Below are 27,621 nucleotides of genomic sequence, written 5' to 3'. Positions count from 1 at the left end.
CTAACTTCCTCCTGTAGAAGTAAGTGTGCCGAGAAGTTTCTTTCCAGACACCAGACTGAGTCATGGTGCGAAGAGTGGCAATTGTTGGAGCAGGTGTGAGTGGACTGGCCTCCATCAAATGCTGCCTGGATGAAGGGCTGGAGCCAACCTGCTTTGAGAAGAGCGATGCCATCGGGGGACTGTGGGAATTCACAGTAAGTGGCATAAACTCAATTCAGAGCTTTAAAGAAAGTGATGGCATTCTGCTGCTGGAATGTATGCCCAAAACCAGGCAAGAGACAGTGGCCTTGCTTCAAAGTGGGTACAGGTGTGCATCACTAGTGTGGTAAACCTGCTGTGGAAGCATGTTTCCACATTTTGTTTTGACATTAGGCTTTTCATACTCTCCACCTGTGTAGACTGACCATGTGGGGAAACTGGACTGCACGCACAGTTCCTACCTTTCATTTACATGCATTCATCTGAAGGTCAGAACAGAGAGTGCTGGTAAGTTACTTTCCACGCAGCTGGGAACTCTGTAAAAGAATAGTTGTACTTGCGTAGGTTCTATTGACACCCTGAATGTATAAATCAGGGGCAAGAGCCGTCTGAATAACCCTGCTTCCTCCCCCACCCAAGCTTCATTCAGCTACACATTTTGAATGCATGAAAATGCATGTACAATCTTTTGTTCTCCACCAGAATCAGAGGAATTCTGTTTTGTGCTTCCTTTCAGCAGACACTGGCTTTGCAAAGTCCTAACAAGTTGGAATAGAGCTTATATTTTCTGAGAATCCTCTGGGAAAACAATCTCTCAAAGGACCTGTTGATGGCATTTTACCATTGCACTGTGGAGAGCGTATTAACTTATGGTCTGTGTGTGTGGTTTGGGAGTTGCAGGGTCAGGGAAAAAACAATGCTATCCAGGGTTGAAAAGACTGCAGAGAGAATAATTGGGTGCACTCTTCCCACCTTAGATCAAATCTATGCTGCCAGGTGCCATAAGAAAGTGGCAGAGATAGCACAGGATAGTACGCACCCCGGAAATGATCTCTTTCAGCTTCTGCCTTCTGGAAGAAGGTATAGGGTTACAAAGGCCAGGACTAGCCGCCTGAGAAACAGTTTCTACGCAAATGCAATTCTGGTTCTAAATGCAGCATAAGGGGTCTCTATAGTATAAAGGTAAAGGGTAAAGGGACCCCTGACCATTAGGTCCAGTCATGACCGACGCTGGGGTTGCGGCGCTCATCTCGCTTTATTGGCCAAGGGAGCCGGCATACAGCTTCTGGGTCATGTGGCCAGCAGGACTAAGCCGCTTCTGGCGAACCAGAGCAGCGCATGGAAACGCCGTTTACCTTCCCGCCGGAGCAGTACCTATTTATCTACTTGCACTTTTGACGTGCTTTCGAACTGCTAGGTGGGCAGGAGCAGGGACCGAGCAACGGGAGTTCACCCCGTCGCGGGGATTCGAACTGCCGACCTTCCGATCGGCGAGTCCTAGGCTCTGTGGTTTAACCCACAGCGCCACCTGCGTCCCTCTCTATAGTATAGTGTATTTTAAAATGGGGTTTCAGAGTTTTTAGGGGTTTTTGAATGTTTTATGTAGTTTTGTGGTAGTTTTATGTAGTTATGTAGTAGTTTTATGTAGTTTTTATGCAGTTTTTATGTAGTTTTACAATTTCATTGTTCTGCATGGGACAATTACAATAAAGATATTGTATCCTATCGTATTGTATCGTAATCTGGTGGCATCACTGACCCACCTTATAGCCAAGGATTGCTAACAGAAAGTTATCAACACCCTGTCAAAACTATCACCCACAGAAGGTGGTGTGTTTTTTTGGTTGATACTAATGGCCTAGGAAGCTGCTTTATACAAAGTGAGAACCTTGGTCCATCTATCTTAGTATTTTCTACAGTGATTGGCAGCAGTTCTCAGATGTCAGGCCTTCTGTAGGCAAAGCAGACGGCCACTATTCTCTGACCCTTCCCCTTGTGTTGAAACCAGTGTAATTTCGCAGTGTAAATGATTTACTCTGGCATCTTACTTACTGAGTAACTGCTACTGCCACACAGGAAACGCCTCAAAAGGGAAGAATTGGTGTTTATAGATCGGTTATGACCAACACCTCCAAGGAAATGACCTGCTTCAGTGATTTTCCGTTCCCCGAAGACTGCCCCAACTACCTGCGCCACTCTGCGCTCCTGGAGTACCTCAGGGCCTATGCCAAGCATTTCTGCCTTCTTGACCACATTCGCTTCCAGGTGAGGGGGAAACTAACAGGCAGATACTTTGCAAGGCACAGGAGGGCCAGAGAGTGCTCCATCTGTTCTAAGGCTCTCCTCCTGCGTTGGAGGGGGTTGGACTAGATGACCCGCAGGGTCCCTCCCTTTTCTTTTTTTAATTTAAATTGCTTCATTCATTTTACAAAGAAAAAAAAAACCCATAACCAAAACAAATATAAATAATGGAAAATAAAAATATAAGCGCCACAAAAAATGACAAAGAAGGAAAGGGAAAAAAGAGAAAAGAGAGAAAAAGAAAAGAAATAAAGAAAAAACACAAACAACAAATATTTTTCCATTACACAAAATCATTCCTGGACTACAAACCATATTTTATATAATCTATACAGAAAGTTCCTGGAAAGAATTTGCCTTCATATTTCTACCCTTCACATTTTTTACTGTTCCTCTATTGTTTCCCTTATTTGCTTTCTTTTGACTTCCCTCTAGCTCTTTGCGGTTTTTATACTGCACTTACTTTTAAGTAATCTGTATAACTTTTATCTGTGAATTTAATCAAGGGACAACCAAGTGTTGTTGGAACCATGTTTTGTTAGATCATTTTTAAAACAGTCCCATTCTTTTTTGACCTTATCTCCCAAGAGGTTTCTTATTAAGTCTGTCATCTTGGCCAATTCAAGGTATTCACACAGCTTAATTTGCCCTTCGTTTTTAGTTGATATTGACTCATTTTTCCAATATTTAGCTATTAATATTCTGGCTGCTGTTGTTGCATAAAGAGTGTTGTTGCATTCTTTTATTTTCTTTTGGAATGTTTACTGTTAAAATGCCTAATAAAAATGGTTCTGGTTTCTTTAGAAACGTGTGTTTTAGCATATATTTTTTTAGTTCTTAATATATAATGTCCCAAAATTGTTTAATTTGAGGACAAGTTCACCACATGTGGAAGAAGGTTCCTATATTTTGTTTAAACCTCCAACACTTGTTATTATTTTTATTGATTTTAGCTAATTTGGATGGGGTCAGTTACCATCTGTAGGTCATTTACATAAAGTTCTCTTTAATCAGATAGAACGCTGTAAATTTTAAATCTTTTTGCCATAATTCTGCCCATTTTTCTATTTCAGTTGGGTAGCCAAAATATTGAGCCCATTTCACCATCACTTCCTTTACTTCTTCATCTTTCAGATTCCAATCTAATAACAGTCTATGTTTTTGATAGTGTCTTTCTATTATTTAATATTAATTCTTTTTCTAGATCTGTTATCTTTGTATCCAATCCGTTTATTTTTTAATCAGATTTAATTATTTCATTTAGGTGGTAAAAGTTTTAATTGGTTATTTTCTTCTTCTATTATTTCTTTATAGGTAGGCCAATTAGTTTCCATATTTTTCTTTTTCACTGCGATTGCCTCTAACAGAGACAACCTCCAAGGAGTTTTTGGTTCTAATAGTTTTTTATTTCTTTCCCATACTGCAAAAAGCGATCTCCTTATTACCGTATTTTTTGCCCTATAGGACACACTTTCCCCCCTCCAAAAATGAAGGGGAAATGTGTGTGCGTCCTATGGGGCGAATGCAGGCTTTCGCTGGTGGGGGGGGGGGGGGAGAAGCAAGCCCCACAAGCTCGGGGGATAGCGGGGAGGCGGAGCGCCACCACCCTGCTATTCCTGGACCTGGTCTGGAGGCTGGCAAGCTTGCTTCTCCCCATCGCCAGCCCCACAAGCTCGGGGGACAACGGGGCAAGCCGCTGCCCCACGGAGGCTAGAGAGGCTGTCCCTGAAGGCAGAAGAGGGAAACGGAGCACTCCGTCTCCCTCTTCTAGCTTGGGGATGGCTGCGCAAACCTGGGGTGGAAATAAATTTCCCCCCCTTGATTCCCCCCCCCAAAAACTAGGTGCATCCTATGCGCCGGTGCGTCCTATAGGGCGAAAAATACGGTATATGGTTAAGGAATCCTCTATGCATTTTGACTTTATCGTATCCTAAATAACCATGCTAGCCGAACCTATTGTCCCAGTTTTCAATGTCTAGTATATTGGCAGTTTTTAATATTATCCATTCTTTGAGCCATACTAGACATGTAGCCACGTAATATAATTTAAGGTCTGGCAGAGTGAACCCTCCTCTATCTTTTACTTCCGTTAACAATTTAAACTTAATCCTCAGCTTTTTACCCTGCCAGATAAATCTTGCCAGATCTTTCTGCCAATCTTTCAAACAATTTAACCCATTTATTATAGATATTGTTTGAAAGAGGTACAACATTTTTGGCCTCATGGTCATCTTAATTGTGGCTATTCTTCCCCATAAGGACAAATTTAGCCTCCCCCAAATTTCTAATTCTTTTTTTATTTCCTTCCATGTTTTGGTATAATTATTGTTGTATAAGTTTATATTCTTTGCTGTAATCCAGATTCCTAGATATTTTGCTTTGTTTGTTATTTTTCACCCTGTCATCTTTTCTAACTCTAGTCTTTCTTGTTCTGCCATGTTTTTCACTAACAATTTGATTTTATCTTTGTTTAATTTAAAACCTGAGACCTGACCAAATTCGTTTAATTTTACCAATGTTTCTATTATACTTTCTGTTGGGTTTTCTGTCATTATGATTAAATCATCAGCAAAAGCTTTTAATTGGTAAGATCTGCTTTTTAAAAAAAAAAGATATTTATTGAGATTTTCCAAGAAAAAAGAAAAGAAAAAAAGATATATATATATATATAAATTAAAAATAGAAAAAAACCACTCATTTACAAACCTTATTTTCAATAACTTATTTCCATGACTTCCCCACGCCTCCCCTTCTTGTATTCCAATTTCAATTTTTAGTTCAACAAGTTCTTATCCCCAATTTTTTAACCTTATTATATTTAGTTCATTATTATATTTAGCTCATTTTATATAACCAATTTTAACTTATAATCATCAATCTTGAAATCTTTTTCTAAGGTCGACCTCAATTCCCTTCCACGAATTCCCCAATTTTTATACTAATAACAAACCCACACAAGAAAAACTAAAAACAAGATATAATTGTATACCCTTTGGATTCCCAATCCTCCCCCCCCCCCTTTCCCGGTTTCGATCCCCAACAAATGTTCATCAGTTTAACTGCTATCAGCCTGGAGATCTCACGTCCGAGGCCCTTAATTCTCTCTCAGTTCCTCTCTGCCGGTTTTTTTGATAGTCCTTTATATTAAACACCAAGTCTCGGAGAAGCTCTATCCCAGTAATGTCCATTTTTCTTCCAGCCAGACCTCCATATTTAAGAGTGGAGCCCAAATCTTGTTTCTTGCTTCTTTTAAATCCAAATGTCCCAAAAGCTCCAGCTTCCACCTTGGTCAAATTTGTAATCCATAGGTCTCCAGATCTCCACATAAGGAGATCTCTCAATTCTTCATTCTTCAATTCAAACCAGATTTTCATCCTCCAGATCTTATTTTCCTTTATATCCATCTTGACAGGCCTCTGGCTCTCCTTAATCATCCGCAGCATTATAGCTCCTCCTTCCTTTCCCTCCAGATCATCATACATCTCTTTTTCCACTTTCTCAGATTTCTCAGATTTCTTTTCTTGTTCAGCTGCAAAGACCTTTTGTTCAGCTACAAGGACTTTTTGTTCAGTTGCAAAGACTTGAGACAAGTCCCTTCCAGATTCAGTAAGTTTGTTTACTGTTTCATTCAGTGAAGTAACCCTTGTAGCCAAAACATCACTTTGTTCTTGTAGCTTTCCCAGGAGAAAGAAAGTCCTATTCAATTCAATCAGTATTTTTCCACTTGCAGCCATTCTTGTAATGTTCCAGAACCCCCTCTAGAGGGATTATAGTTACTTAGTATTCCTTCCAGTTCCAACCCAAAAGTCAAAATAACTTGTTCTTCTTTGTTTTCAACAATTTATGTCCAGATTGTAACAAATCTAACCAGCAAAGGCACCAGAAACAAAGTTCTCTTTTTATTCCCCAACTTTGAAAGCTAATTTGACAGCTGTCAAAATCTTCTGTATCTCTTCAACAGGCTCTCTCACGGATCACTCCCGGGTCCTGGGGGGGGGGTGACTCTTCCACTCTCAAAATTAACTTTTATCCTCCAGCAAGATCACTTTTTACTGCCAAAACGTGAAATTAATTGCTTTAATCCACTAAAAAAGAAATATTCTCTCAACCTTAGTTATCTAGTCCTTGTTTTAAGTTGTTTACAAGGCGGGGAGACGGACTTCCTCTTTGCGCCTTCCCCGTTCGTGCCAAATCCAAAGAAAAATTTTACCTTTTATAAGTCCAATTTCCGTATCACTCACGGGTTGTTACTTTTAATCCAAATGTTCAAAGGAAGAAGTCAGCGCTCTCTGTCCATGGCATGCGGCTTCACTCCGTAGGGGAAGCAGTCGACTCTCAGCACCACGCCGCTCCCCGTCCCCCGTTCCGTAGCCTTTAAAAAGGCTCCTTTGCGGGTCGGGGGGGCACAAATGGTGCCCGCCGAGTCACCAGGTCCACAGGCTTCCGCGCCTGTGGTTTCTAAGGGTCCCCGCATCGCCGCCGCGGCAGGACCCGACCCCTACTGAGTCGATTCCCTCCGGAGCTCGGAGGGAATCCGCCATTAGACGATGGCGCTAACCTGGAAGTCTCTAATTGGTAAGATCTGCTGCCCAACCTAATGCCTTTTATTTCTGACTCCTCTCTAATTGCTTTTAATAATATTTCCAGTATTGTAATAAATAGAAGTGGTGATAGTGGACATCCTTGCCTGGTGCCTTTAGAAATAATAAACATTTCGGATAACTCATTATTTATTATGATTTTACCTTTTGGTTTCTATATATCGCATTTATCCCTTCCAACTCTACAGTTCTGTTCTTGATTCTGTGCTTACATAAAACAGGGTTTTTTTTGCACCCTGTTTTCTTTTTAAATTTTCTCATTTTACAAGAATTATCACATAGATAGAATTGCACAACAAATATAGAACTTCAAATCATTGACTGCTCCCTCCCTCCTTCCTTCATATGTAATTATCTGTTAGGGATTTAATGCCATGCAAGCTCTCACAACACCACAGTTCAAGAGGAAAACCACTTGGACCCGTGTTTTCTAGGCACAGAACAGGCAAAAGTGTGGACAAGCCTAGCGAGCATCATTTGAGTTGCTTTATTCTGTTGTGTGTTGTTGTTTTTTTGCTTTTACAAGACCACCGTATGCAGCATCAGAAAACACCCCCATTTCACAGCCACTGGACAATGGGTGGTTGATACTGAGACTAATGGGGAGCAGACATCAGAAATCTTTGATGGCGTAATGGTTTGCAGTGGCCACTATGCAGAGATCAATCTTCCACTGGATTCTTTCCCAGGTGTGTTTTGAATGCATTACCTGAAACAGCACATAAGCTAGCATGATTGTGTTCCCTCTCTCCTCAGGCAAAAGAGATGTGTACTAAAATCTCAGAATATCTGGTACCTTCAGTCAAAGGAATTACCGTAACTGTGTCATGAAATCACTGATAGACAAGAGTTGCCATGTCTGATTGGTACCAGTGGTTGGCCTGTCATCAGGCAGTGGAATTTGAAGGCCATGAAGGGTGGCAGAACAGAAGGCACACCTGACCCACAGGGCACCATCCACAGGGAAGTTCTCCCATACAAGCCCTAATGAAATAATCACAAACAGCTGGTCATTACAGTTGCAAGGAGAAAGTTGCCGTTTGAATTAAGACTCCCCTTTACATCTGAGAAGATTTGACGTTTCTGCTGGTAAATTTGAAAATGCTTCTATTGTTTCCAACAGTCTCTGAAAAACTCACAAACAGGGCATGAGCTTAAGGGCCTTCCTAACCCCTTTTTTATCCCCAGCATGCAGTAGTCCGAGATATACTGCATCTGAACATGAAGGTTCCATTTAGCTTTTATGGACGACAGCTATTGACAGACCATGGATTATTATTTTTTAAATCCTCTATGAGAACTTGAGAGTCTCCTTGTTCCATCAGCCCAAGAATCTGGATAGTTGAATTCAGATGGTACTCAGAGGTATCTTGCCTTGGAGTTTCCCCTTAGCCTTTGATACATGGATATAATAAGATGGCAGTAGACATCCGGCACTGTGCTGAGCAGCAGCTAAGGAGAAGGGGGGGGGACCTATTATCCAGTGGGAAATCTCTTGCGAAATAAGGGTATAAAAGCATTTCCTTCTTTTCCCCCCTCAGGGATTGAAAACTTCAAAGGTCGCTACTTCCATAGCTGGGAATACAGAGATCAAAAAGGGTTTGAAGGGCAGAAAGTCCTTGTAGTTGGTGCTGGCAACACTGGAGGGGACCTTGCGGCGGAGATCAGCCGCACAGCTGCAAAGGTACCACCATCCTTTATGGACAAATAAGTGCTGAGCTTATTTCAGTCTTGAGTGGGAGATAAATCACATCATCACCCTGGAGCAATAACAAGAATAACATTTATAGAGCGCTTTCAAGTTTAGCCCTTACAACAGCCCTTTTAAGGTGGTTTTTAATTATTTTTACCACTAATTTTGTTGTTTTTGTGTTTGTGTAAACTGCTTTGAGGGTGGTGGTGGTGGTAGCTGTTTTTACAATCAAATGCTGTAGAAATTTTATGGGGGGGGGGGACTAACTAACAGCCTTGTAAGGTAGATCATTATTATTATTCCCATGTTACAAATGGGATAGAAAAGGGGAGGCATGGGGAAGTCCGGGAAGTAAGGTTTATGAAAAGAAGGTTATGAAAATTATACATGTTAAATGCTTGTTTGTTTATGTATTGTGTATTGTTTGTGTTTATTTTGTGTTTGAAAATTAATAAAAATTTTATTAAAAAAAATACAAATGGGATTAGGTGTGTTGAGGTTGAAAGAAGCAGCTTGCTTAAGTCTACTTAGTGGGTTCGTGGTAAAGGCAAGATTTTAACAAGGGACTCCTTGATTCATGACGGTTCCCATCTCTTAGCCACTGTGCTTCACAGCCAACCATTGCATTGTCCGGAATGTGCATATACTTCAAATTTTAGTCATCACTACAACTCGGGGCCAAGGCTTATCATGATTATGGCAAATTCAGCCCTTTCCCATTGAGAAATATTTGTGCCATCCTGTCCCCACCCAGAAACTGCATTGGGAAGGAAGCCTGCATTGGTGCCAATGGAAGCTTCTCAGCTGATAAGATGCAGGTGGCGCTGTAGTCTAAATCTCCAAGCCTCTTCAGCTTGCCAGTTCAGATCTGTGTGATGGGATGACAGCACTTAATCTTTAACTTTTCTACCTCTCAGCTGATGTAGATAGAAGCTGGGGAGGGTAATTTTCATTTGGAACATAGCATGGGGGAGGGGAAGATTAATCTCTCCCTCCCCATTCCTTGTGGTCCATCTCAAACGTCCAACCCAACCCTAGAGCTATTTACATCCTTTTTAAAAGTACTTGTTAATAGTGTTCACATAAGGAAATGGAGTTTCGCTTGGCCCTTACACTCTGTGTTTTGATCTTGATCAGCCTCCCCCAGCTTAGTGCCTTCCAGGTATTATGGACTACACGTCCCTTCAGCCCAGCCACTATGACCAGTGGCCATGTCCACACCACAGCTTGTTTCGTAAGGGTGCTGGGAATCATAGCTCTGTGAGGAGTAAGCTACAGTTCCCAGGATCCTTTGTGGGGAGCCATGTGCCTTTATTGTATGGTGCAAATGTTGGCTGGAGGTCACCAGGTTGGGGGTGGCTGATCTAAATGATCTTCAAGGCAGCTTGTTGTTGTTGTTAGAAATTATATACTGCCCTATACCCAAAGGTATCAGGGCAGTTCACATAAAAATATCACAGTATATAAAATAAAAACAATAACCCAATAATACCTCTCCCAAAAGATCCACGTTTTAAAAGGGTATGGGATGTTGATCAGCTTACAGCAGAGTATGCAATTCATACACAACTCTGGAAGGGTCTTGGTGGTAGGACATGATCTTCTGCACTCTGGTACTGCTTCCACCACTGTCCTTAAGTATCATGTCAGGAAGCACCAGATGTGATGCTTCTCCTCACAGAGGCCAGATGGAATGTGCTCTTGGCTCGATTTTTGTTGGTGGGGTAGCTAAGAGGAGAAAGGTGGTCTTTGAGCCTCTCCCCAGCACTCTGGCGCTTCTGCCACTTTAAGGGGTCTGTAGAGAGCCCATTTGTTGCATTCCCTAGTCTGCACACCCTTCCACTTTTAGTCTCAATGTTGCTGCATTATTGCTCTCTAGAGGGGCATTTGCATTTCAACATTTGTGGTATAAAAAGTTGAAGGATTTCAGCAGGAAATTACGGGACATGCACTGATTGGAAATGTGGTTTTCCACCCTGAAACTTCTTCAGGAACAAACAGTATTGAAAGCAGGATGACATATAACTGCCCCATACTCTCAGGAGCACAAACACTCATGAATGCACAATGAAAAGGACATATGGAATGGCTCTTGGTATGATTTTGGTCTCCTGCTTCATCATCTCATGGCTATTTCCTGATGAGTTACTTTTGCTATTAAGATAATGATATTGTGTGAGCAATATCAAAAGGAGCTGGCCAGCCTTTGGGCCTTGGTCTCTTTGTCACTCCATCAGACCAGTTCTCACATGCTCTCAAATCATCTGCCAGGCAGTCGGCAGCACCCTAAGGATATGCTTCTTCACTTTGAATCCTCTTCAGGTCTTCCTCAGCACCAGAAGCGGAACATGGGTGGTAAGTCGCATTTCAGAAGCTGGCTGGCCCATTGACATGGCCTGGACAACTCGCTTTTATGAGTTAATTGAAAAGCTGCTTCCAGAAGGCACCATATACAAGCTAATGGCAAAGAAGATGAATCGATGGTTTAACCATGAGAACTATGGCTTGATCCCTGTTAAAAGGTAATCTTCTGAATTAAGAATGTGCAAACAAGAATGGCCTGCTTACAGAAACTGACGTTTCTGAGATTAGCATTCTTAAGTAGTAATTAACCTCAATGGGTGGACAATATCTATTGGGAGGGGGGATTCATTTCCCAATGCATTTTGAGCAAATTTCTCTTCTTCAGCATCACTAGCCACAGTTGTCAAGGCACATATTGTCAAGGAGCTCACTTCTCGTTTCTATGAGTTACTTCTACAAAGAAGATCATTTTGCTGAAAGCTCACTGTAACTGCAACAGTGCACAGTAACTATCTATACGCTAGAGTGTGATTCTTGTCATACGAAGCTTTGCTGGATTTTCGTGTCTAAGGCATTGAAGTACCCTTCAGTGCCTTGGACACGAAAATCCAGCAAAGCTTCATATGACAAGAATGAGTGTTAGAGCCAGCGCGAAAGGAGCACTGGCTTCTTGTAAGCCGTGACAAAGGCATGCAGAGGACCCAGCCTCAGGCACAGGCACAGCCTTTCCTCCAACCCCTTAGAATGAGTCTTTCCCCTCCATGTTCTCATGAAGGTACCACAGAGTGCTTACCAGTCCTTTCTTTCCAGCAAGTATCACTCCAAGGAAAGTCCAACAGTGAGTCGAAGAATGTAAAGTGCTTCACAAAGCAGGTCCAAGCAGCAGCATTTAACAAAAAGTGTCAAGCAATTTTATTATCAAAATATTTATGGTAACTGGGGAAGGTGGCGGTCTGGCAGCACCTGCCTCTACTGAACCATCAAATCCCAAATAGGGATACCTGCTGTGGTGGATGACCCTTGCTCCGAAAAGCGGGGCTAAAATTAAAGGGTCCAGGAACTCAGGCCAGAACAAATTTCATAAAATCATACACACACTTTACAAAAACAAAACTATACAAGAGAGAAAAACTTCAAATAATTACACAGATAAAAATGGCTCAGAAGGTAAGAAAACAAGAAACACCATCTTATGCCTTATGAGGAACGGCTAAGGGAGCTGGGCATGTTTAGCCTGGAGAAGAGGAGGTTAAGGGGTGATATGATAGCCATGTTCAAATATATAAAAGGATGTCATATAGAGGAGGGAGAAAGGTTGTTTTCTGCTGCTCCAGAGAAGCGGACACGGAGCAATGGATCCAAACTACAAGAAAGAAGATTCCACCTAAACATTAGGAAGAACTTCCTGACAGTAAGAGCTGTTCGACAGTGGAATTTGCTGCCAAGGAGTGTGGTGGAGTCTCCTTCTTTGGAGGTCTTTAAGCAGAGGCTTGACAACCATATGTCAGGAGTGCTCTGGTGGTGTTTCCTGCTTGGCAGGGGGTTGGACTCGATGGCCCTTGTGGTCTCTTCCAACTCTATGATTCTATGATTCTATCTTATACAGCTAATTAACACAAACACTTACACTTAAATCTCAGTAGGCTGAGCAATGGAACAAGATGCTGTCAGAAGCCCAAATAGATGCTGACCTCAGCTTGGCTGGCTACTGAGAGCTCCCACCAATTCAGGTTTTATGGGAACTTATCGACTGCGGGCATTCACCTCTTCCACCCAGTTGCCTGGCGGCTTCATCATCTATCTTGAGGCGGCAGGTGAAAACATTAATCTATAATAATAACAACAACAGTTTACAGTTAGGCCCAAATTAAAATAACTGCCAACCCCAACTAAACATTTAACCAACCCCAACCCAAACAGAGGACCCAAAATTAAAACTGTTTAAAACATTTAAAAACATTTTAGCCAAATTGCTCCAACCCAAGTTGTTCCAGCAATGTCCCTCTGGCTTCCCAGAAGCCTCTTTGAGCTGTTCAGGATCGGTGTGGGCCCCACCCTCCAGGCCAGGGGGAAATGGACCTTGCAGCAGGGAGCAGGTCTTTCCACCATACACACGGCAGCAGCAATGTCCCTCTGGCTCCCCATAACCAGGCCTTGAGCTGGTTAGACAATCTATGGTCTTTAAATGGGGGGGGGGCTATTGGTTTATTTTGTTTTATTACATATTTTGTATTCTCATTTTGTATTTTTATGCTGTGAGCCGCCCTGAGATCTTCAGATAAAGGGTGATATGCAATTCTAACAAAGAAATAAATAAATTCCATGTATCTGCTCCTTCCTCCTCAGAGATCAGACCCTCCAAGTGTCCATATTTCCCGGAGACATCTCTGATTTAGAGAAGCCGTCCTGGTTTCTGATTGGGTCCCAGAATGTCACACTTTCCCTTAGGATGTCCCTATTTTTTTGGATAAATGTTGGCGGGTATGAGAGATTCAACTTGTAGAGGTCAGGGGTAGAGAGGAAGCCAGAAGAATGCTTGTACACACCAACAACATATTTAACAGGCATGCCTATCATATCTCAGTGGCATAGTAGGAATTGTCCTTGGTAAAGAGGGATAGCTGGTGGTCACATATGGACTAATGGTGTTTCTTTCCACTTTCCGCTATTTAGCAATTCTTGGACATCTTTAATTTTGAATGATGAGCTGCCTAGCTGTATCCTTTGTGGAACTGTGACAGTAAAGCCAAATGTGAAGAGGTTTACGGACACCTCTGCCATCTTTGAAGATGAAACAGTAGAAGAGAATATAGACACGGTCATCTTTACAACTGGCTACTCTGCCACATTTCCCTTCCTGGAAGAGTCTCTGCATGATGCTTGCAGGAGCAGCACATCTCTGTATAAGCACATCTTTCCTCCTCACCTAGAAAAGCCCACGTTGGCTTTCGTTGGCTTTATAGCAGTAGGGGGATCCATTCTGCCAGCAGTGGAACTTCAGGCACGTTGGATCACAAGGGTATTTAATGGTATGAATGAATAATTTTATTGTCATTTTCCAGTTTACACCAAGGGGAAGCACAACAACGTTTAACAATGAAACAGCAATTGTAAGAAGGTATGAAGGAGAGGAAATGGTTGGCACTCCTCCTACGCTGTGAGCTGCTGATGCGAACACTCCTGCTTTGCATAAGGATGGGGTAGACATAGGATTAATTTGAGTGATTTGGCCTTTAAATAGTTTCATGTGTGCCAGATTAAAAACTAAAACTCCAATAAGAGCCCTGCTGGGTTGAACCAAGGACTCATCTGGTCCAACATCCTGTTCCCACAGTGGCCAACCAGACGCCCACGGGAAGCTCACAGGGAGGACCTGGGTGCAACAGCAACTGGTACAGGGGTAGAGCATAGAGCAGTCCTTTTCATCTCCATGCACAAGACTGTCATCAAAAGTTACAGTATATAAGGCTTCAGCAGTTTTTCAAAAGTTAGGTTACATTCCTCCTATAGAACAGAATTTTTTCAAAGTCTTTTTCCCCCCCAAATAAATTTTTATTATTAGCTTATTTCAAATAAAGAATAGAAAAGAAGATCGAGAAAAAAAAACAACAGACAAGAATAACACACAAACAAATAACCATAATAAATAAGAATATCACATCCAAATTTTGACAATATCATCTCTTTCATGACTTCCTTCAGCTTGTCCGTAAATCCTTCGTAGTAATAGTTTAAGTTACGCATTTCCTAGTTTATATTGACTTTTTTATAACTCTTTCTTACTATTCCCTTTAGACAATAATTCTTAGTCTTTCACAGTGCTTCTTTAAACCCCGTTAGCGTTATTTGTCCTTCACTTATATATTCCAGATAATCCACAAATTTTCCCCATTCTTTAATATACTTTTGATCTCTTATATATCTAATCTTTCCTGTCAATTTATCCATCTCCGCATAATCTAACACCTTCGTCCTCCACTCGTCCACAGTCGGTATCTCCTGTTGTTTCCATTTCTGGGCTAATATTACCCTTGCTGCTGTTACGGCATAATATACAAATTTGCGGTCCTTCTTTTTTATTTCATTCCCAAGTATTCCTAACAGAAAAATTTCTGGTTTCTTTCTAAACGTATATTTTAAAATTTTCTTTAGTTCAGTATATATTTTTTCCCAGAAATCTTTCACTTTACTGCACTCCCACCACATATGGTGGAAAGTGCCCTCTTTATCTTTACACTTCCAGCATTTGTTGCAGACCTTATACATTTTCGACAATTTCACAGGTGTTATATACCACCTGTAAAACATCTTCATGATATTTTCTTTTACCGCCATAGATGCTGTAAAGTTTAGCCCTTCCTGCCAGAGTTTCTCCCAATCCTCAAATTGTATATTATGACCTAAGTCCATAGCCCAACGAATCATTACCGATTTGACCTCCTCATCTTTTAAATTCCAATCTAGCAATATCTTATACATTTCAGAAATTATTTTCACATCATTCTCTATAATCTCCCTCTGGAATGTAGATTCTTTATCCGCATAGCCAAGTTCCTTGCTGTCCTTCCTAAACATTTCTTTGATCTGAAGATACTGTAGCCAATCATATACATATTCTTTAACCTGTTCATATGGCTTCATTTTCCATTTCCCTCCTTCCTTAACTAATAATTGGCTGTATGTTATCCATTTGTTTTTCATATTAATTTTCTTCACACTCAGCGCTTCTAAGGGTGATAACCAATGTGGCACTTTAAATTCCAATAGATTTTTATATCTTTCCCATACTTCAATTAGTGAACCTCTGAAGATGTGGTTTTCGAATCCCTTATGTACTTTCCTTTTCTCATGCCAGAGGTACGCATGCCAACCGAACCGGTTGTCGAAACCCTCTAGATCAAGTAATTCATTATTTTCTAACTTAACCCAGTCTTTTAGCCAGCAGAGGCATGCTGCCTCATAGTATAGTTTCAAGTCTGGCAGGGCAAAGCCTCCCTTTTCTCTTAGATCTGTTAACAGCTTAAATTGAATTCTTGGCTTTTTGCCCTGCCAGATGTATTTTGAAATCACTCTTTGCCACTCCTTGAAGACTTTACTCCCCCTAATTATGGGGATAGACTGAAATAGGAACAGCAGCCTTGGTAGCACGTTCATCTTGATTGTATTAATCCTTCCCCAAAGTGACAGTTTTAATCTCCCCCACACCTCTAGGTCTTTCCTTATTTGGTTCCAAACTAAATCATAGTTATTCTTATACAAATCTATATTTTTAGAGGTCACCCAGATTCCTAGATATTTAACTTTCTTAGCTACTTCTATCTGTGATTGTTGTTGTATTATTTCTATTGCCCTTTGGTCCATATTTTTGACAATCATTTTAGTTTTCCTCTTATTCAATTTGAAACCTGCCACCTCACCAAACTGTTCCATTTCCTTTAGCACTTCCTCTACCGTTGTTGTTGGGTCTTCCATCGTTATTACCAGATCATCTGCGAAAGCTTTGATCTTGTACTCAATTTGGCCGATTGACACTCCTTTTATTTTCTTATTTTGTCTAATTGAATTCAACAGGACTTCTAACACTGTTATAAACAGTAGCGGGGAGAGTGGGCACCCCTGTCTTGTTCCTTTCTGTATCTTTATTTCTTCTGTTGCCACATTGTTTATAATTAGTTTGGCTTTCTGCTCTGTATATATTGCTTTTATCCTGTTCAAAAATTCTTTGCCCACTTCCATATGCTCCAGATTTTTCAACATAAAGTCCCATATCACATTGTCGAATGCTTTCTCCGCATCCACAAACATCATTATGGCTTGTTTATCTATCCTGGCAGACAGGTATTCCAACGTATTAATTATATTTCTTATATTATCTTTCATCTGCCTGCCTGGGAGAAAGCCCGCTTGGTCTTTATGAATAATTCCTAATAACATACTTTTCATCCTCTTTGCTAGAATTCCTGCAAAAATTTTGTAGTCTGTATTCAGCAGTGAAATCGGTCTATAATTTTTAACCTGGGTTAAATCTGAATCCTGTTTTGGAATAAAGGTAACATACGCCTCCTTCCACGTTTCCGGTATTTCTCCTTCTTTTAGAATCTTATTCATAACTTCCTTCAGTGGGTTCACCAAAATAGATTTTAACTCTTTATAATAACCCACGGTGAACCCATCTGGGCCTGGAGCTTTTCCTCTTTTTAGGTCTTTTATTACTTCCTCTATTTCCTCTACCTCGATTGGTATATTCAATTGTTGTTTTTTATCTATTGGAATTTTTTGCACCTTTTTATCTTTCAGAAACCTCTCTATTTTCCTCAAATTGTTCTTTTCGTTATTTTTGTATAATTTTCTATAATAGTCCAGAAAAACCTTTCCTGATTTCTTTTGGGTCAGTTATTTCTTCTCCTTCTAATGTGATTTTGTTTATTGTACTTTGTTCTTTTCTTTTTTTAATTTGCCATGCAAGCCATTTGCCTGACTTATTTGAAAATTCAAAATTCCTTTGTCTTAATTTTTTGATGTTCCATTCCACCTCTCTGTCTATTATTGTGGCAAATTGGGCTTGCAGAATTTTTATATTTTCTTTTATTTTCGGGTTGTTTGGTTTCTTAATTAATTTTTGTTCGTTATCCATTATTTGCTGTAATATCTCTACTTTTTTCTCTATTCTTATTTTTAATCGCATTCTGCTGTATAAAGTATCCTCTCATTACTGCCTTACTCGCATCCCACACCACTTTAGTCTTTGTACCTTTCTCACAGTTATCCACAAAATATTCTGTTAATTTCTTTTGTGCATTTTCTACAATTTTCTGATCATCTAATAGGTAATCTTTCAACCTCCATCTAAAAGTTCTTTTCTCATAGCTTTCCAGTTCAAATTCTATCGGATTGTGATCAGAAATTACTTTAGGTCTAATTTCAATTTGTCGGATTCTTGGGCATAGCTCATTTGAGATCCAAACCTGATCTAACCTTGACATTGACTTATTCGGTTCGGAATAAAAAGTGAATTGTTTATCCACGGGTGTCTAAGGCGCCATATATCTGTCAGATTGCAATTTTTAACCAATGAGAAAAAAGACTTTGGTAATTTTCCTTCCTTACTTATTCCTTCTCTAAGCCTATCCAATTCTAATGAAACCACCCCGTTCATATCACCCATTACCATAATTTTCTGGTCCATATAATCCAGTAATTTTTCTTCTAGGTTTTTGAAGAATTCAGTTTTATTACCATTTGGCGCGTAGATTCCAACTACAATTAAATTTTCTCCTTGCCATTTGAGTCTAACCGCGATCATCCATCCCTCCTCATCTTTAAATATTTGTTGCGCTTCAATCTTATTTTTGATATACAGTACCACCCCCCTTTTCTTATCTTTATCTGAGGATTCAAATTCGTTTCTTAATCTTTTATTGATTAACACTTTTCTATGCCTTCTAGCGACATGCGTTTCTTGTAAACAGATAATATCTAAGTTTTTCTTTTTTAGAAATTGTTCAATTTTATTCCTCTTTTTTTCTCATTCATCCCGTTAATATTCCAGTTCCAAATTTTTAATGCCATAATACCCTAGATAAATATAAGTTTTGTTTGTCTTTATAAGTTAGCTGAGTCTATTTCTTCTTCCTCCTCTTCCTCTTCTTCCGTTTGTCTCCCACTCCCTTCCTCCCCTTCCTCTGTTTTTGACTCTCCTGGTGACCTTTCCTCTGCACCTTTCATTCCATCTACATCTACTCTTAGTTCTTTATACTTTCTCAAAAATTTCCCAGTTTCTTCTGGGTTTGTTAATCTATGTCTCTTACTTCTATACGTGAATGTGATTCCTTCAGGAAACTCCCATCTGAATTCAATATTATTTTTCTTAAGTATCTGCACCAAAGATTTATAGGAGTCTCTCCGTTTAAGTAACCTAATTGGGATGTCCTTGAAGATAATTATATAGTTTCCATCTATATTCAATCTCCGCTCCCTATTCTTTTGTAGAATCATATTTCTGATTTCTCTATCCTTAAGTGTAAGTAGACAGTCACCTGTAAATTTCTTTGCTTTTGTTGTTTTTACCCGCATTCTAAATGCATTTTGTACATTTTTAGACATTTCTTCCACTGGCAGGTCCATCCATTTTGCTAATTCCACTATCAATTTCTCTTTGATGTTTTCACCTTGTGTCTCCGGCACCGCTCTAAATCTCAGGTTAACCTCCCTCTGTCGCAATTCGTTCATTGCTATAACATCCTTCATTTCCTCCTGTGCCTTATTTAATTCAGTCATTTCTACTTTAATCTTTTCTTCTCGTTTAACCTCCTTTAACTCCAATCTTGTCTTCTTTAACCCCTCCTCTACCGATTGCATCCTCCTGAACGCTTCTTTTATCTGTCCTTTCAATTCACTAACTGTTTCGTCCATTTTTTAATCCATTTTTCCAATCTTATTATCCACCTGCTCCAGTTTAGACTCCAAGTTTTTTTCGCTTTGCCTAATTTCTGCAAACATTCTTAAAATATCCGCCTTAAACTCTGTCTCTTGTTTTGACCCTTTCCTTTCAGTTGGTGTCCCCCCATTCGGTCCTTTCTTTGCTGTATGCGACATTTTACACTCTTATACCCCCGTACCAATCCCCTTAGGGTTTATACTTAACACTTTTAAATTATTCAGTTTCAATTTTACATCTTTGGTAAGCATTCAAACATTTTCTTCTTGATATTATTATTAATAATTCCTCCCTTATATATGTTACACCAGAGGTCAATGTGGGGTCCAATATAGAGTTCTTGTTATTAAATCTTCGTGCCTCCACTCAGACTATTCCACTGAGAGGGGAGGGGGGGAGGGATCTTAAATCTTCATGCCTCCACTCATGCTATTCCACTGAGAGGGAAGGAGGGGGGGAGGGATCTTATGCCCCTCCTGAAGTTTTATTTATGGTAGATGTCCCAACCTTGACGAGGGGAGAATGATGGAAATAGATAAATTGATGTACAGTCCCGCAGGTAGCAATAGGTAACAAAACTACAAGTCCTCAGATCCCTTATTATAGGTCCCAATAGTCAGTATATATAAATGAACTCCCGGTAGAAGGTCCAGAAACGGAGGACTTCCCAGTAGAAGGGCCCGAAGCAAAGGATAGGTTCCAGACTAGTGGGAGGAGGCAATTAATAAAAGAGAGGGTAGGGAAATTTAAACCAGTTATGCAGTCTTATTTCAGCCACTAAGGTCTTTTAACCTCTTTGGTATAACGTTGTCTCCCAAGGTATAAAGATATCTTATATCTCCAGAGGATTTAGCTTTGCATAAGACAGAGTTATTTTGTGATGGAAAAAGAAGAGAAGAACAACAAAGGACCAACTGCAGTTAAGCCCTCCCAGGAGTCCGGTGTAATATCGGTTAGCTGCCACTAATGTGGAAATAGTCGTTCTTTTGAAGTCTTTTTAACTTTTGTCTTTTCACCACACTCCGGAGCTCTTAATAATGGCGGAGCGTTCTCTTCCGCTTTTCGCTGCCTTTTGCACTTCAACCACAGGCATGGGGAGGTGCCTCGTATCAAATCTCGTTACCAACAAAAACTCATATTTGCAACAGTTAATCTCTGGTCCCCCTTCTTTTTTTCACAGTTCTCTTAGATTGTAGTATCCTGTATTTACCTAGAAAGTTACTGTTATAAAAAGTATCTTAAGGGAGAAAGCACAGTATCCGCTAAAACGGCTCACTTTCACTTTTCCCAACACTGCCAGTCACGCAGCGCCTAGGCTGATTTCGGCTTTCAGCTGAACTCCACTTACTTCTCTTATTGCTCCGTGACTTCCTAGTTGTTAAATCCTTTAAATTCAAATAAGTTGAAGTCAGCGTTCTTTAGTTTGAGAGCGCAGCACTTTTCTCCGCAAGCTTGGGGCTTCGCTACTTTGGAGGTGGATAATGGCTTCCCCTCGACCCGCTGATCTGCTCCGCCGTTCTCTTCGCTTCTTTCGAAGCTACCTGACGGCTGAGCTGGTCGCTTCTGGTCTTCGCTGGGAACCTGACCTTCTGGACACCCTCCAGAAGTGTTTTGGGGGGCCTTCGCGCCCTATAGCCCCTCTAAACCTCCAAACTAGCCCAGGATTTCCCTCACGGTAAAATCCCCGCTTGCAACGAGATCGCACCGAACTGGCTACTCTGCCACATTTCCCTTCCTGGAAGAGTCTCTGCATGATGCTTGCAGGAGCAGCACATCTCTGTATAAGCACATCTTTCCTCCTCACCTAGAAAAGCCCACGTTGGCTTTCGTTGGCTTTATAACAGTAGGGGGATCCATTCTGCCAGCAGTGGAACTTCAGGCACGTTGGATCACAAGGGTATTTAATGGTATGAATGAATAATTTTATTGTCATTTTCCAGTTTACACCAAGGGGAAGCACAACAACGTTTAACAATGAAACAGCAATTGTAAGAAGGTATGAAGGAGAGGAAATGGTTGGCACTCCTCCTACGCTGTGAGCTGCTGATGCGAACACTCCTGCTTTGCATAAGGATGGGGTAGACATAGGATTAATTTGAGTGATTTGGCCTTTAAATAGTTTCATGTGTGCCAGATTAAAAACTAAAACTCCAATAAGAGCCCTGCTGGGTTGAACCAAGGACTCATCTGGTCCAACATCCTGTTCCCACAGTGGCCAACCAGACGCCCACGGGAAGCTCACAGGGAGGACCTGGGTGCAACAGCAACTGGTACAGGGGTAGAGCATAGAGCAGTCCTTTTCATCTCCATGCACAAGACTGTCATCAAAAGTTACAGTATATAAGGCTTCAGCAGTTTTTCAAAAGTTAGGTTACATTCCTCCTATAGAACAGAATTTTTTCAAAGTCTTGTGAAGAGCTCCTAAAATTTGCTGGACTGGGGTTGGGACTTGTGGTGGCCAGAAAGGCATTTTGAATCCTACCCCCCCCCCCCGGTCTAATTTGTTTGTGCTTCTGCAAACCTTGGGTTCCCCTCAGAGCTGCAGACAATTTTTTTTGCATGTGTGTGTATGATGTCATATATGGAATTTCTGCTACCACAACATCTAATTAGGATTCATCTCAGAGTTACACAACCATCCCAGTGTGGACTTTAGATTCCTCAAGCCTGACAGGCCATCTCTCACTAAAGGCAACTTGAATCAAAGCAGCAAGTGTATTTTCCTTTTATTGGCAGAAATACAGAAGTTCATATTTGTCATTTTCTTTCTCATACTCAGGGTCAAGTGAGCTCCCTCCAATGAGCAGACTGATCAGTGAAGTTGCTAAAAGGAAGAACGCACTCCTTAAAAAGTATGAAGTGCTATATATTATTGTGCATGTTGTATGACTGTAATCATTCAGGGCTTATCCACACTTACCTTTTGCTGTGCTTTTTCCACACAAAGGTCCATGATTTAATGCTCTGTGTGCAAGCGTTTTCCTCCCCCCCCCCCAAAATCTGCTCTTTAAAGCTGAATCAGGGCAAAACGTCAATCTGGGTTTTCCATGGATTGCTGTTTGCGCCAATTGAGCTTTAAAGAGCAGGTTTTTGCAGGCCTGGAAAGAGTGGAGGAAAGGCAATTGGACCACAAAAGTGGTCATCCCCTTGGTCTTTTAAAACTGTAGAGCCTCCAAACTAACATTGCTTTATTCCATTGGCCTCTACATCTATAACTTTTGATTTTTGTTGTATCCAATTACTAGTTTTTCTACCTTTTAATGATATTCCTGCCATTGCACAAAACCATGGCCTGCTGTGTTGTTCTTAAGCTGTTCATGTTTCTCTATGTCATAGTCCATTTTTTGGATCCATAACCCATCAGAGGCAATATGCACATAATGAACACTTTAACTTGCAAATCTAACAAAATCTAAGAATGGCAGACCTTAAAGCAATGGCTTGATTTTGGGAGTGGAGAAAGACTTGTTTGTTTCCCAATCAACTTTAATTGCACCACCTGAATTTGCTGATATGTGTCTGAATAAAAATACAGCAGCACTCTAGAAGAGCCCTGAGTGGGGGAAAATATACAGAACTGAGAATTTAATGGCAGAAAAGAAGAAGATGCCATAAGCCTGTGGAGTGCTTTGCTCATGCTTTTGGGAGGTTGAGAGATGACTTCAAAGAGTAGTGAAGGATATCAGGCACCTCCCTCCCCAGATATTTGCTGCTACCCCATTTACCCATTTTCAGAAACAACATGCTAAGGTCCCATACAACATGGATTAAATTTTTAGAAACCTTCAGGTGGTTAAAGAGGCCTCCTTCACTTTTTGCTACTCCTGCTCTGATTGGCTGCTCTCTAGAAGTTTTTCATCCATGAAAATAGTGCCATCGTGTGGTTAAAGAAGAGTTTCCATCACACTTGAATTCCCAGTCTTTGTCCGACCACTGAGCAGAAAATACATGGTCATCATTATCATCCTTGTGCCGGATTTCGCCATAAGAAGCAGTAATTTTTTTGTCAGGAGCAAGATGAGAAAAAAGAGCAGATTGTACAAATGGTCTTCCTCTCCTCTCCTCTCCTCTCTTCTCTTCTCTTCTCTTCTCTTCTCCTCTCCTCTCCTCTCCTCTCCTTTTTTGATTCCTTTATGCTAAAATGTTGTGGGTGAGAAATGGGGGAATGGCAGCATTATCAATAATTCCATTATTCCATTCCAAGAAACAGATGGCCAGACTTCTCACCTGAATCCAGATGCTGAACCTAATGCAGTGAACTACATTTGGCATCAAACAGGAAGAAGTTCATTTGCTGTTCAGACATATATCAGAAAGGCATTCAAGCTGCACCCTCACAAACTGGGCCACTGGGACAGCCTGGGCAGCTCTGTTAAACCTGCCCCAGCTCTTCGCAGTATACTTCTGAGCAATATTCTAAGTACTTGCTTATGTGACCTGGGACTCACCTACATTAGTAAAGATACAGCGATTTGAATGTGCTATCAACATACAACACCAGATGGCACCAGAGAGCAGAAAAATTTTAAGACAAGGTTTTCCATAGAGATTTCTTTCTTTTGTTATGATGATCTAATTTCTGACTTACTTAAAGCGTCATGGCCCCCCCCCCCCCGATTTTCTTATCATGGAGCGTTACTACACCACCACCACCACCACTACTAATAATAATAATTTCATTTCTATACCGCTTTATATTTTAAAGAAAAAATCTCAAAGTTTATGCACACTTAATACATTAAAGCATCAAATAAAACAATCCAGAATAAAACAAATTCAAGCTTCAAGGAAAATCTTTCAGATCCTTCTCCAAGGGACATTTTGCTTTCCCTGTATTTATTTACCTACTTAATTTATATAGCTGCCTCATGTAGGGAGCCAGTGTGCTGTAGTGGTTAGAGTGTTGGACTAGGACCTGAGAGGCCAGGAAGCTCCCTGGGTGAGCAGCTGGAATACTGCAGAACCAAAAGAGGGAGGTAAAAAAAAAAGCTTCATCAAAAGCAAGCCAGGGGCTTCAGCATTGCCTCTACGCTAATGGGCTTTACTTACCCCATTGAATTAGAAAAGAATTCAATAAACTGGTGGACCTCTGGGTTCCATTTGATGCCAGTGTTTTCATCCTTTTTTGATTCTATGATATCAGCAGCATGTCTGATTAGCTCCATGGCATCCTAACATGATTACATTTAGCAGTGGTCTCTGATTGACTAGGATAACTAGAGAAGGAATGATAAAGAGAGATAGCAGTCACTGAAGCAACAGCATAGGCTGAAAAAACAGCCTTCTAAAATTGCTATTTTTGAGACAAAGATCAAATTGGAAAATACTTGGCATAATGCTAGGCTGTTGAAATTTGTTGGTGAGCCCCTGGGTTCAAATCAGCCATCAAGGCAATGGGCAAGTTGCTCCTCTCAGCCTAAGTACTAGAAAAAAGGACAAGTAAGGTTCTCCAGCATGTTGCCCCCACCTCCAGCCCCCCATGACACTGGGCCCTGCCTCTTCTGCCCCCAACATTCCTGTGTTTGGCTCAAAAGTCTAAAAGGGGCTTCTAACCACATTTGGCTAAATAGTTAGAAGCCTTTGTGTTACATTACCCAAGTTCCCAGTTTTGAGTAGGCTTCAAACTGCCTCCAGCCTCCACACTAAAGCAAGGAAGCATCAGAGGAGAGGAGAGGGCCACCTAGTGCGCAGGACACAAGGGGGCGGAGCTGGTCCATGCGCACACCCCGCCCCCTAGGTATCTTGAAGGCTCCTGTGATCAGACTGTGTAGTACTACAGTCACCTCCGTGGGGAGGGGAGGGGGGGCTACAAGATAGGTGAATTGTGCTTACTGGGCCTTAGAAGCTTGACACTCTTCCCATTTCTTTTCCACTTTAGGGGTATTACTGATATTTCCAGCAAGAAAGACAAAACCAGGCTAAAGTTCGTCTCCTACATGGATGAAATTGCTGCTTGCCTAGGTGTGAAGCCCAATGTGCCTTTGCTTTTCCTATCAGACCCCAAACTAGCCTGGATGGTTTTCTTTGGCCCCTGCACTTCTTATCAGTACCGCCTGACTGGACCTGGAAAGTGGAGGGAAGCCAGAGGTGCAATCCTGACCCAGTGGGACCGAGTTCTAAAGCCCCTGAAGACACGGGTCGTAGAAGACTCCCCCCAACCTGCTACACTTCCCCACTGGCTTAAAGCCCTTGCCCTGCCCATATTTCTGGGGGCCGCCTGGATCATTCTTAAATACCTACCTCCTGCATGGCTACCAAGAACAAATGGATGGAGTGTATTAAATTTGTTTCATGTTTAGTGGGTTAGGCATTGTTCACAATGCCTGGTCACACCAGTCTTGAAAAATTACTCATGACCCAGAGAAGCCATGTGCAGAGAGTCAGGCACACACACGGGAGCTGTTCTTGTATTTTGTGGGTCCTGTAGGCTTGGGGAAATGATATTATAAACTTAGCATGTAGTTTGACTGGATAAATGTGAAGTCTTTATTTTCCAATTATTGTTTAATTGTGAGGGTGATCTCTGTGTTGTAACAGTGTAGTCAGAGAATAGTTTACTGCCATGGTTCCACGCAGGGCCGTAGCTAGGGGGGGTGAGGGGGGGGCCCCGCCAGGGGCGCAGGCGATGGGTGTGTGTGCAAAATAGGCTCAAAATATGTCCATAAATATTGATTATTGCCTCATAAGAAATGGTTTTACATAGAGGGTGAATTGAATGGGGGGCTTTGAAGGAGAGGCGGAAAGAAGAGCTAATTTGTCTGTGGCTAGGGGGCACAATCTGGACGGTTCTGCCAGGGGTGCAAGATCACCTACCTACAGCTCTGGGCACACGCCCCACAGGGGGGCAATTTGATTTTTATGGGGGGCAATTTGAGAGTGAGTTATTAACAGTGAGAGGACGCGGGTGGCGCTGTGGGTTAAACCACTGAGCCTAGGGCTTGCCGATCAGAAGGTCGGCGGTTTGAATCCCCGTGACGTAGTGAGCTCCCGTTGCTCGGTCCCTGCTCCTGCCAACCTAGCAGTTTGAAAGCACGTCAAAGTGCAAGTAGATAAATAGGTACTGCTCCGGCGGGAAGGTAAACAGCATTTCCGTGCGCTGCTCTGGTTTCGGTGTTCCATTGCGCCAGAAGCGGCTTAGTCATGTCTGCCACATGACCCGGAAAAACTGCCTGTGGACAAACACCGGCTCCCTCGGCCAGTAAAGTGAGATGAGTGCCGCAACCCCAGAGTCATTTGTGACTGGACTTAACTGTTAGGGGTCCTTTACCTTTTTTTTTTTTTTAAATTAACAGTGAATGGCCTTTTAGGCTGCCTCCATGTGAATAGGAGTTCACTTTTTGAATAATAAGAATTATATGTCACAGTGGGGGGGGGGCAGGCATCAGGATTTAGAGATGCTTAGGTGGGGCATGGCCCAAAAAAAGGTTGGGAACCACTGGTTTACTGGGATATGAGTTTCACTGTATTCAGTGAGTAAGTGGGGCTTTTGAATTGCAGCAGGAACGTTTGTTTCCTATAAGCCATGTGGCACAGTAATATTGTTGACCTATGAGGAAACAAATTTGGAGACAGCAGCAGTTCATCTGACACTCCATATAGCTTTGATCTTCTGCAACCTTCTCCTCAGGTCAGATAGATCACGGGATGTTAGTGTGCAATCTTTTCTTCCTTGGCCTTCAATTCTTTCAAAAGGCAGCAGATTTTAGCTATAACAAATGCATATGTCACTTCATAGTTTAGAATGCTCCAATCTAGCTTCATTTGAGAATAAATATCTGCAGGCACTAACTGTAGTAAAGTCAGCCCTTTCTATTCCTTTACAAGTACAGGCAGCTCCCCGTTTACACATGTTCAATATGTGTGTGACTGTGTATACGCGCATCATGCAGAACCCGGAAGTAACCTGGAAACATCATAAAGCCAGCACTGAAGGAACATCACTAAAAGGGGTGGGGGGTGGGGCAGGGCAGGAGCGGAACGGGGGGTGGGGGGGTGGGGGGTTGCAGGCTTTTTCAATGGGTTTCGATTACGTATATGTGATTTCACCGACGTGGTGCCTCAGAACGTAACCCCCACCTAAATGGGGGGCTGCTTGTAAACTACAAATGAGATCACATTTTCATATTCCATGGCAGAATCACAGGCATTTGTTTTCTGTTTTTTATAATAATTTTTATTGGTTTTCAATTACAATCCAATAATAGCCTCATTATAACAATACCAATTTATAATACAATTATTAATACCAATCATTCAAATACCACACTATACAATTTAGATAAGGTGGCCTCCCATGTGCTAGAATT

At 41.4% G+C, this 27,621-nt stretch overlaps 1 protein-coding gene across 1 annotated transcript; it reads left to right on the top strand.

Moving 5' to 3' along the window:
* Window positions 1-25,791, top strand: LOC114598516 (dimethylaniline monooxygenase [N-oxide-forming] 4-like). The gene is made up of 8 exons (XM_077928176.1): window positions 1-194; window positions 2,056-2,244; window positions 7,408-7,570; window positions 8,423-8,565; window positions 10,897-11,096; window positions 13,552-13,907; window positions 22,095-22,167; window positions 25,194-25,791. Exons 1-8 carry the CDS (start codon window positions 63-65, stop codon window positions 25,612-25,614), a joined length of 1,677 nt encoding a protein of 558 aa, XP_077784302.1. The 5' UTR covers window positions 1-62; the 3' UTR covers window positions 25,615-25,791.
* Window positions 25,792-27,621: the final 1,830 nt, after the last annotated feature.

The sequence above is a fragment of the Podarcis muralis genome, chromosome 5 (assembly GCF_964188315.1).
Source record: "Podarcis muralis chromosome 5, rPodMur119.hap1.1, whole genome shotgun sequence".
NCBI lineage: Eukaryota > Metazoa > Chordata > Lepidosauria > Squamata > Lacertidae > Podarcis > Podarcis muralis.
The sequence above is the reverse complement of the archived record's forward strand: the minus strand, read 5'-3'. Positions and strand labels throughout refer to the sequence as shown.